Here is a 12,562-nt window from a genome sequence, read left to right as displayed (position 1 = left end):
TGTTATTTCCTGTGTACCAGGCCTGCTAGGGGTGTAGTTTCTCCTCCCAAGCTGTAGAGGGAGCTAGGGAACCCCCTAGTATATATAGTTAGGCCCAGACAGGAAAGAGTTAGTTCAGTCCAGGAGGCTAAGTAGCTCAATCTAGCCTGCCTGAAGTCCTGAGCAAGTGAAGCTCAGAAGTTAGTCTAGGAGAAGAAGTTTCCTCCTGAAGTTATCCTGCATCAAGCAAAGTACAGAGCAGTGCTAATTGTGTCCAGCCAAGTAGAAAGCTGAAGGGCAGAAGTTTATTGTACAGCAAGTGGATTTATACCAGAGGAAGGTTTCCCTACCCAAGGATAAAGCCAGCTATTAGGCATTCGGGCCTTGGAGAAAGTCAAACAGTATTCTGCAGAAAGTACAGCCTGATCTGTGAGTTGATTCCCTCTGAGTAATCTTGCTAGGATTCTACCTGCCATTTATGTAAAGCCTGCCTGTTACTAAATCTACTTCATATGGAACTGTCTGAAACTTGTATATAGTTGAACTGTTCAGTAAAGAGGAGTTCTAGTTCACCATAATCGTGTGTACCTCAATTATTCCTCCAACAAATCAGTGTGCCACCGTTACCGGCACTGGCGTCTCGAACTGTAAGGGACTGTAAGGGATCACCCAGGGCACCTCACCAACCACCCCGCCTGGTCTTTATCTCTAGAGAGTGCCCCAGAGGACCTACGTGCCAGCCTCTTCATCACTGCTGTACGCCTGCCCAGGGTATACTACAAACTGTGAGTACTAAGCACAACCCTCGGTCTGCCTATTAACCCGTGATCTCACATTCGATCACCCTGAAGGACTGGCGTGCTGCATATATACTTTAATATACTGTCTTATTTGTGCTCAGATCAACTCTTCATTAAACTTTAAAACACCCATTCCTTAATAATATTATGCTATCTTATATCTTATTATCCTTAATCTACTCCTTATTAAACTATTACGTTACTATGGTCTTTGGACCCTGACAACGTAAATTTTATATATATATATATCCACTTACCAATTATTGCACTTTTATGGTATAATATATTTACCTCGTACTGTATTTTTGATACGACATTGATGCGCTTCACCACTGATGTGTAAGATACACGTATATATGTATTTTGAAACTTTATATGCACTATTTACACTTTATTTTATATATTGTTGTTAATTGACTATATTGTGATGTATTAGGGGTTGGACTATATACAAACCGGATTCCAAAAAAGTTGGGACACTAAACAAATTGTGAATAAAAACTGAATGCAATGATGTGGAGATGGCAAATGTTAATATTTTATTTGTAATAGAACGTAGATGACAAATCAAACGTTTAATCCGAGTAAATGTATCATTTTAAAGAAAAAATACATTGATTCCAATTTTCATGGTGTCAACAAATCCCAAAAAAGTTGGGACAAGTAGCAATAAGAGGCTGGAAAAAGTAAATTTGAGCATAACGAAGAGCTGGAAGACCAATTAACACTAATTAGGTCAATTGGCAACATGATTGGGTATAAAAAGAGCTTCTCAAAGTGGCAGTGTCTCTCAGAAGCCAAGATGGGTAGAGGATCACCAATTCCCACAATGTTGCGCAGAAAGATAGTGGAACAATATCAGAAAGGTGTTACCCAGCGAAAAATTGCAAAGACTTTGCATCTATCATCATCAACTGTGCATAACATCATCCGAAGATTCCGAGAATCTGGAACAATCTCTGTGCATAAGGGTCAAGGCCGTAAAACCATACTGGATGCCCGTGATCTCCGGGACCTTAAACGACACTGCACCACAAACAGGAATGCTACTGTAAAGGAAATCACAGAATGGGCTCAGGAATACTTCCAGAAACCATTGTCAGTGAGCACAATCCACCATGCCATCCGCCGTTGCCAGCTGAAACTCTACAGTGCAAAGAAGAAGCCATTTCTAAGCAAGATCCACAAGCTCAGGCGTTTTCACTGTGCCAGGGATCATTTAAAATGGAGTGTGGCAAAATGGAAGACTGTTTAGTGGTCAGACGAGTCACGATTCGAAGTTCTTTTTGGAAATCTGGGACGCCATGTCATCCGGACCAAAGAGGACAAGGACAACCCAAGTTGTTATCAACGCTCAGTTCAGAAGCCTGCATCTCTGATGGTATGGGGTTGCATGAGTGCATGTGGCATGGGCAGCTTGCATGTCTGGAAAGGCACCATCAATGCAGAAAAATATATTCAGGTTCTAGAACAACATATGCTCCCATCCAAACGTCATCTCTTTCAGGGAAGACCCTGCATTTTTCAAGATAATGCCAGACCACATTCTGCATCAATCACAACATCATGGCTGCGTAGGAGAAGGATCCGGGTACTGAAATGGCCAGTCTGCAGTCCAGATCTTTCACCTATAGAGAACATTTGGCGCATCATAAAGAGGAAGGTGCAACAAAGAAGGCCCAAGACGATTGAACAGTTAGAGGCCTGTATTAGACAAGAATGGGAGAGCATTCCTATTTCTAAACTTGAGAAACTGGTCTCCTCGGTCCCCAGACGTCTGTTGAGTGTTGTAAGAAGAAGGGGAGATGCCACACAGTGGTGAAAATGGCCTTGTCCCAACTTTTTGGGGATTTGTTGACACCATGAAATTCTGATTCAACATATTTTTCCCTTAAAATGGTACATTTTCTCAGTTTAAACTTTTGTTCCGTGATTTATGTTCTATTCTGAATAAAATATTAGAAGTTTGCACCTCCACATCATTGCATTCAGTTTTTATTCACGATTTGTATAGTGTCCCAACTTTTTTGGAATCCGGTTTGTATACCCCATAATACACTGTGTTCATTGCTTGAAAAAGGCTCTTGTATGAGCTGAAACGTTGCCATCCACATGGGTGAATAAACACCACTATTTTTACTTGGAGTGCTGTCCGTCTTTCGTCTGTATCCTATGGGGTGAGCTGCTACATCCCTGGACCTAGCACCCACATTGTTTTTTCCAGTGCCGCCATTTGCTTTCCTTTTTTATATATCGCTTGGTTGGCTGAGCACGGATTAATTTTATACTTTGTTGATATTGTCTTTGGACAATTATCTTATCATGACGGATATTGACTTTCCATGTGGCTCTATGTACTCCCAGGAGGAGACTGATCGCATATTACATGACATTGGGAGAGATACTGCTTTTCTGAACACTCCCTCTATCCATGAGCTCAAAAAGAGATTATCCTTAAAGGTAATGTGATTATTTTGGCTCTTGATAATAAAAGTATTTGAACAACAAAAAGAGATTTGAGTTTCTATCAAAAAAGACGGCCTCACTACGCCTGCATATGACCACACTTGGTGAATACTTCAAAATGCAGAGGATTCCACGTGGCATGAGGTCTAATTTGAGACCTAATTTATTTTCTCACAATGCATTATTTTGTAAGAAGTTTGAAATGCTATCTAACAGATATTCTCTACATTTTATCCTGTTGAATATCCAGTACCTCCAACAGGAACTAACCACCATTGCCAATGACACGGCGGAGATTGACCTCACACTACGGTCATCCATGTCCACAGATGAGTATTCACTGTTTAGTGACAACGTATTGGCTCATGTGGCACGAGCTAAAATGGAATTGGGGGAAGGTAAAAGGTCTCCCACTTGTTAAGGAACCAAAAGTAATGGGACAATTGCCTTCTCAGCTGTTCCATGGCCAGGTGTGTGTTATTCCCTCATTATCCCAATTATAATGAGCAGATAAAAGGTCCAGAGTTCATTTCAAGTGTGCTATTTGCATTTGGAATCTGTTGCTGTCAACTCTCAAGATGAAATCCAAAGAGCTGTCACTATCAGTGAAGCAAGCCATCATTAGGCTTAAAAACAAAACAAACCCATCAGAGAGATAGCAAAAACATTAGGCGTGGCCAAAACAACTGTTAAAAAGAAGGATCGCACCTGTGAGCTCAGCAACACTAAAAGACCCGGAAGACCATGGAAAACAACTGTGGTGTATGACGAATTCTTTCCCTGGTGAAGAAAACACCTTTCACAACAGTTGGCCAGATCAAGAACACTCTCCAGGAGGTAGGTGTATGTGTTTCAAGGCCAACAATCAAGAGAAGACTTCACCAGAGTGAATACAGAGGGTTCACCACAAGATGTAAACCATTGGTGAGCCTCAAAAACAGGAAGGCCAGATTAGAGTTTGCCAAACGACATCTAAAAAAGCCTTCACAGTTCTGGAACAACATCCTATGGACAGATGAGACCAAGATCAACTTGTACCAGAGTGATAGGAAGAGAAGAGTATGGAGAAGGAAAGGAACTGCTCATGATCCTAAGGATACCATCTCATCAGTGAAGCATGGTGGTGGTAGTATCATGTCGTGGGCATGTTGGCTGCCAATGGAACTGGTTCTCTTGTATTTATTGATGATGTGACTACTGACAAAAGCAGCAGGATGAATTCTGAAGTGTTTCGGGCAATATTATCTGCTCATACTCAGCAAAATGCTTCAGAACTCATTGGACTGCACTTCACAGTGCAGATGGACAATGACCCAAAGCATACTGCAAAAGCAACCAAAGAGTTTTTTAAGGGAAAGAAGTGGAATGTGCAATGGCCAAGTCAATTACCTGACCTGAATCCGATTGAGCATGCATTTCACTTGCTGAAGACAAAACTGAAGGGAAAATGCCCCAAGAACAAGCAGGAACTGAAGACAGTTGCAGTAGAGGCCTGGCAGAGCATCACCGGGGATGAAACCCAGCATCTGGTGATGTCTGAGCGTTCCAGACTTCAGGATGCAATTGACTGCAAAGAATTTGCAACCAAGTATTAAAAAGTGAAAGTTTGGTTTATGATTATTATTCTGTCCCATTACTTTTGGTCACTTAACAAGTGGGAGGCACATATGCAAACTGTTGTAATTCCTACACCGTTCACCTGATTTGAATGTAAATACCCTCAAATTAAAGCTGACAGTCTGCAGTTAAAGCACATCTTGTTCGTTTCATTTCAAATCCATTGTGGTGGTGTATAGAGCCAAAAATGTTAGAATTGTGTTGATGTCCCAATATTTATGGACCTGACTGTATATTGTCATATTCTCCCCTATAGACTGTATCTCTCCACTACGGTTTATTGTCTCCTTTCCCCTCTGTATTATACTGCTATATTTAATTTTTGGTCCTGGTTCCTCCACAGGACCCCCTTTGTATAATATGTATTTACACTTAACTGTATTTATTTTTAGGCCATGATCAAGGTCCGGGATGGACCGAAACGTAGGTCTCACTTGCTATAAATTATACATGGATGGAATAAATACCTACTACTAAGTTGCATTACATTTCCGAGTGCCGTGAATTTTTTCTACACGAAACTAGGACTTTTCACCCCATCAGTGAGCACTGGATCTTCTGACACGGTGGAGTGCCAGCCAGTTACAACACTTTTAACTTGAAAAGCCAACCTCTGGATATGACGCTGAGCATGTGCACTCAACTTCTTTGGTCGACTATGGTGAGGCCTGTTCTGAGTGGAACCTATCTTGTAAAAACGCTGTATGGTCTTGGCCACCATGCTGCAGCTTAGATTTTTACAGATCCTCAGAGTTCTTTACCATGAGATGCCATGTTGAATTTCCAGTAACCAGCATGAGAGGGTGTGAGAGCGATAACACCAAATTTTACACACCTGCTCCCCATTCACACCGATTGGTGACCACTGAGGAAGGGGTATAGTGGAAACCCCGAAACGCGTTTGGTTAGGACCTGCTGTATGTACGGATGAACAACAACATATATGCCTTTATCCACCATCTTCTTTGAATAATCCAGATTTAAAGATATCCCTACCCCACTGACTCCCTGGTGTTGCCAGACACTGGCTGCATTACACACCTTGAGATCCCTGTAATACTCACCACAAACCTGGTCAATTGAGGATCATATGAACGGGCCCGTTCACAAAAGGACATTTACAGCAATAGAAGCCGTCCGGAAAGGTAAAAGGCGTTTTAGGCAGTGCGGTATAGTGGGACGCCACACATACACCGCAAATCTTTCTGCCATATCGCCTATTTTATGATTGTTTTACAGATTACCTAGACCGCTTCATTTGTTACCAATAGAGTGGGTATATTCCTGCAGGTGGAGGAACACACCTGCCGATTAATCTATTAATGATACTGGCAAACTGAACTTGAGGTGTACAGTATACACACTCACCATTATAACCTGAGGTGGATACACACACCAAACCTGCTAATTATACTACTACATGCATTTAACCCCTTCATGTGAGAGGTTCAACTGAGATTATATTGCATTATATCGTCACATTTATTTGGATCCATTTTATGCTGAATTTATCTTATGTCCGTTATTGCTATATATGTCAGTTTTATATTGTTTTTATTGTGTATGCTTTGCAGAGAATAAATAATTAATGACCCTATACATGCAGTACTGCAGTATTTGAGTGCTCAGACCATTTTTTTTACTTTCTACAAATACTATTGTGTTGGTTTGGTGGACCAACAGGGCTTTGCAGCACCACTCCTTTGTTAAAGGCACAGTGAGCCACTATTACCTTTGTCTTTTTTACAATTCAAATTCGCCTTCTCCAGAAATGGCCCAGGAGTACAAAACGCCTACGGAGTAAAACTCACATACCAGAAAATTTCCTCCATTACTAATTTATGTTGACACCTTACAACTCTGCGATCCACCTTGCCAAACAGACCTATTTCATTGTCCTGAACTCCTCACTCCAAAAGTGCAGGTACCCAGGGGCGGATTGGCCATAGACCTTACAGGGAAATTTCCCGGTGGACCCATGCCCAGGGGGCTACCTGAGCCCTCCTCACTGCAGGCCAGTGAAAGTTTTTGGAGATGTATTTTGTGCTGCTGGCAGTATTTTATGGTGGACTGTGGTATTTGGCTCTTTTAGGGTGGCATAATGTGCCACAATATGGTATTCCTGGCCCTGCCTTCCATCAGTTTGGATCCGAATTTAAAACGGGGCCACTTTTAGTATTTTTTCCAGGTCCACTTTAAGTTCCCAGTCGACCCCTGCAGGTACCTATTACAGACCTTTACAGGGAAGATCTGGACACCTACTTCAAAGAGAAAATTGAAAACATCTGGCAGGAAATTAGCTCCCAGCCTCTTCAGCCTTTTTCAGGACCTCTGCAATTCGACTGGGCATGCTCTCAATCAACTTCTGGGCCAATTCCTGACTGATAGCAACCCATTCTTTCATAATCACTTCTTGGAATTTGTCAGAATTAGTGGGTTTTTGTTTGTCCACCCGCCTCTTGAGGATTGACCACAAGTTCTCAATGGGATTAAGATCTGGGGAGTTTCCAGGCCATGGACCCAAAATGTCAACGTTTTGGTCCCCGAGCCACTTAGTTATCACTTTTGCCTTATGGCACGGTGCTCCATCGTGCTGGAAAATGCATTGTTCTTCACCAAACTGTTGTTGGACTGTTGGAAGAAGTTGCTGTTGGAGGGTGTTTTGGTACCATTCTTTATTCATGGCTGTGTTTTTGGGCAAAATTGTGAGTGAGCCCACTCCCTTGGATGAGAAGCAACCCCACACATGAATGGTCTCAGGATGCTTTAATGTTGGCATGACACAAGACTGATGGTAGCGCTCACCTTTTCTTCTCCAAACAAGCCTTTTTCCAGATGCCCCAAACAATCGGAAAGAGGCTTCATCGGAGAATATGATTTTGCCACAGTCCTCAGCAGTCCATTCACCATACTTTCTGCAGAAGATCAATCTGTCCCTGATGTTTTTTTTTGAGAGAAGTGGCTTCTTTGCTGGCCTTCTTGACACCAGGCCATCTTCCAAAAGTCTTCGCCTCACTGTGCGTGCAGATGCGCTCACACCTGCCTGCTGCCATTCCTGAGCAAGCTCTGCACTGGTGGCACTCCGATCCCGCAGCTGAATCCTCTTTAGGAGACGATCCTGGCGCTTGCTGGACTTTCTTGGCTGCCCTGAAGCCTTCTTAACAAGAATTGAACCTCTTTCCTTGAAGTTCTTGATGATCCTATAAATTGTTGATTGAGGTGCAATCTTAGTAGCCACAATATCCTTGCCTGTGAAGCCATTTATATGGAATGCAATGATGGCTGCACGCGTTTCTTTGCAGGTCACCATGGTTAACAATGGAAGAACAATGATTTCAAGCATCACCCTCCTTTTAACATGTCAAGTCTGCCATTTTAACCCAATCAGCCTGACATAATGATCTCCAGCCTTGTGCTCATCAACATTCTCACCTGAGTTAACAAGACGATTACTGAAATGATGTCAGCAGGTCCTTTAATGACAGCAATAAAATGCAGTGGAAAGGTTTATTTGGGATTAAGTTCATTTTCATGGCAAAGAAGGACTATGCAATTCATCTGATCACTCTTCATAACATTCTGGAGTATATGCAAATTGCTATTATAAAAACTTAAGCAGCAACTTTTCCAATATTTATGTAATTCTCAAAACTTTTGGCCACGACTGTACAGAAATTACCCTCATCATAGTGAAAAATTACCTCCTGACAGCTAAAAGCAATGGTGACTACTCTCTACTAATTCTCCTCGATCTCTCTGCAATATTTAATACTGTAGACCACCATCTTCTAATCACAATATTCCAATCTATGCACCTTAAGGACACTGCTCTTTCTTGGTATTTTTCCTATCTCTCTGACTGCTCTTTCAGTGTATAATTTGCTGTCTCTACTTCCCCTCCTCTCCCTCTTGCTGTTGGCGTTACTCAGGGTTCAGTCCTATGTCCGCTCCTCTTTTCTCTCTACACAGCCCCTATTGGACAGACTATCAGCAGATTTAGTTTTTAGTATCATCTCTATGCTGATGACACCCAGCTATACACTTCAACCTGTAACATCATCCCTGCTGTACTACAGAACACCGGTGACTGTCTTTCTGCTTTCTCTAACATCATGTCCTCGCTCTACCTGAAACGGAATCTTTCAAAAACTGAAGTCCTTGTGTTTTATCCATCTTCTAACCTACCTAAACCTGATATCTTCATCTCAGTGTGTGATGATTCCATAACACTTGGGCAGCACTGGGTTTCACACAGATCTTTTCATCTCTTCCTATATTTAATTGCTTGCCCGTTCATGCCGCCTGAACCTCAAAAACATCTATATAATCAGCCCCTTTCTTACTATGGAAAACAACAAAAACTCTCATTGTTGCCCTGATCCATTCCAGTCTCAATTACTGTATATTATTACTAATTGACCTCCCCTGTCCAATCTATCCTTCTCAGCCCTGTGCCAGTCATTACACTGGTTGCCCATACAGTATAGGGATCACTTTAAACTACTCATTCTCACCCATAAAGCTCTCCACAGTGCTGTACCCCCTACATTCATTCCCACATTTCTACCTACCACCCTACCTGTTCTATACACTCCGCAAATTATTTATGACTAACATCCACCATAATCCGACGCTCTCCCATTTTCAAGACTTCTCCCAAGCTGCACCAGATCTCTGAAATGCCCTACCCCAAGCAGTTAGGTTAATTTATAACATACACAGTTTTAGGTGGTCCCTAAAAAGACATTTTTTTTAGTTTGGCCTATTGCATCCTCTAAGGCTACTTTCACACTGCCGTTTCTGGGTCCGATTGTGAGATCCGTTTCAGGGCTCTCACAAGCGCCTAAAACAGATCAGTTTAGCCCCAATGCATTCTGAATGGATACGGATCCATTCAGAATGCATCAGTTTAGCTCCGTTCAGCCTCCATTCCGCTCTGTAATGCTTGCAGCATTTTGGTGTCCACCTGACGATGCAAAGCCAAACGGATTCGTCCTGACTTACAATGTAAGTCAATGGGGACGGATCCGTTTTTACTGACACAATATGGTGCAATTGAAAAACGGATCTGTCCCCCATTAACTTTCAATGGTGTTCAGGATGGAGCCGTTTTGACTTTGTTCATGACAATGCAAACGGATCCATTCTGAACGGATACAAGCGTTTGCATTATCGGTGCGGATCCGTCTGTGCAGATACAAGATGGATCCGCACCAAACGCATATGTGAAAGAAGCCTAATATAAATTTTCTCTATTCATCACCCCTCCTTCATGATTTTCTGAACCTGATCCATCACCTGATTAGCAATATCCATCACACCCCATGCACTCAAAAGCACTACAAATATTTGCTGCTGGCTGGCTTATGCAGTTTTATATCTACAGTATTCCCTTATTTTGTTAAGATGGCGATATCATTCATTGTACAAAACAAGCACTTTTTACCTATTGTGTCACCTCTATCTCCTCATAGATTGTAAGCTCTTGAAAGCAGGACCCTCACTCTTTTTGTTTTAATTTCTGACTTGCTGGCTGCTGTGTTATTTATGACTCTGTTTGTATACAACCCCCTGATTGTAAAGCACTGCAGAATATGGTGGTGGTGCTATATAAATAAAGATCATTATTATTATTATTATAATTATTATTATTATTATTATTATATGATGAAATTTCACTTTCTCATCTATTAGATATTTCTCCGTAGCAGCAAATGTAAATTTCTATATCTGACTAATCGGTGCTGTAATTTATTAAGCAGAAAGGAAAGGAAGTGACAGACTCCCTTTGAAAATCTATGATAATACACATGATAGAGTTGAAAAGGAAAATAAGATGAAAAGATTAATAAATTGCATTTGGGACTTAAAAAAAAAAGAAAGAAGTGACTGAGAATGTACTTACTTTCAACTCCAACTCTAATGATTGGTTCGGCCTCATCTGGAAATGAAGAAACCCCAAAGCTTCTTGTTATGACAAAATAAAACCACAGAAGACCAGCGTGGAGGAACATGGTACATAACAAATAAAATTCTATAAAAATAAACAAATAATTTTTGATTAGTTTATCTATCTAAAACATTCTTGTGGCAGCTTGATTTATGGCCTTAGGCTGAGTTCACACGAGCTTGTTTGGATAAGGTCCGGATGCGTTGCGGCAAACCCGCGCGAGTAGGTACCCAATTGCAGTCAGTTTGACTGCGATTGAGTTCCGTTGTTCAGTTTTTATCACGCAGGTGCAATGCGTTTTGCACACGCGTGATAAAAAACTGACTGTGGTACCCAGACCCGAACTTCTTCACAGAAGTTCAGGTTTGGGTTCGGTGTTGTGTAGATGTTATTATTTTCCCTTGTAACATGGTGAGTTAATTATTTTTTATTTTTTAACCCTCAATTGACCACCTACTAAGCATTCTGTATTAAAGAATGCTATTATTTTCCCTTATAACCATGTTATAAGGGAAAATAATACAGTGAATAGACTGTCACCTAGCAACCATGGGTGAAAATCGCACCGCATCCGCACTTGATTGCGGATGCTTGCGATTTTCACTCAGCCCCATTCACTTCTTTGGGGCCTGCGTTGCGTGATAAACGCACAATATAGAGCATGCTGCGATTTTCACGCAACCCATAAGTGATGCGTGAAAATCACAGCTCATGTGCACAGCCCCATAGAAATGAATGGGTCCAGATTCAGTGCGGGTGCAATGCGTTCACCTCCCGCATTGCACCCGCGCGGAAATCTCGCCCGTGTGAACTCAGCCTTAAAGTTGACAATTCATATAGCTTTGAATAGTATTTTTACTGTTTACTGTTACAGCAGCACAATAACAGGGAATAAGAAAAACATGAGAATACACCCCTGTTGAAGTCTATGCTTTTATGCATCAGGACAAAAAAAACAACATCTGGTCCTTAGAAGGTCTTAAAATCTGGTAAAAACCTGAAATGACAAACACACAACAGATACCATTATTTAACAAAAATGAAACCTGAATGAAATCACGTCTGAATAACTAATGCAGGAAGCCTGGGGGGAGGGAGCGGGGAGAACCGGTATGGCATTCGCTGCAATGATGATGGTAATGGTATTGTCACGGACGTTCCCGCGACAGGTGGCAGGAGATCGGTGAGACTGGCAACACGTGGTTTGATCTGACAGGTTTTCCTTGTGGATCAATAGGAGTCTGTGTTGTTTCTGGTAATGGCCACACCCCTTGCCTCAGGTGTTGCTAATGTGGTCATGTAACCTTCCTTATTTATTGTTGCTTTTACACAATGCTGTGCGGTTTATAGCTTCAGTTTCAGTTGTGGATCGCTGGTGTGTGGATCTCGGCGGAGTTCCTGGTGCTTCCACTGCTCATTTGAAGTTAAGTCTTTCCTTTCCCTTTTTTTATTTTTGGGTTCTGTGTGTTGCATTTCCCTATTGTTTGTATCAGGCCTGAAGGAGACTCCTCTTCGTCTTTCCTTTTGAAGGAACAGGCAGTCTCGTCCTTGCCATTAATACCAGGGTCCTATAGGGCTAGATAGGACTCCTGTATTCCTGTGTATGAACACACCTACCTCAGGAGTCTGTTCATACTGGTAGTCAAGTTAGGATTTTGGTTAGGGTTTTACTAGGAGGTGTCCTTCTTCCTTCCCTAGTTCTCAGGCCTGATTCCCTGTCCCCCTTTCCCTCTTATGGTGTGCTTGGTGT

The 12,562-nt window shown here is 41.9% G+C and overlaps 1 protein-coding gene across 1 annotated transcript in view; it reads right to left on the bottom strand.

Annotated features, from left to right (window-relative positions):
- Positions 1-10,876, bottom strand: part of SEMA6B (semaphorin 6B) — an 808,975-nt gene extending 798,099 nt beyond the window's left edge. Inside the window, exon 1 of the mRNA XM_040419828.1 lies at positions 10,768-10,876. Within this exon, the coding sequence (XP_040275762.1) occupies positions 10,768-10,876 (109 nt within the window). The remainder of the gene's footprint in view (positions 1-10,767) is intronic.
- Between the last annotated feature and the right edge of the window lie 1,686 nt (positions 10,877-12,562).

This window comes from Bufo bufo, chromosome 2 (genome assembly GCF_905171765.1).
Source record: "Bufo bufo chromosome 2, aBufBuf1.1, whole genome shotgun sequence".
NCBI classification, from domain to species: domain Eukaryota; kingdom Metazoa; phylum Chordata; class Amphibia; order Anura; family Bufonidae; genus Bufo; species Bufo bufo.
The sequence above is the reverse complement of the archived record's forward strand: the minus strand, read 5'-3'. Positions and strand labels throughout refer to the sequence as shown.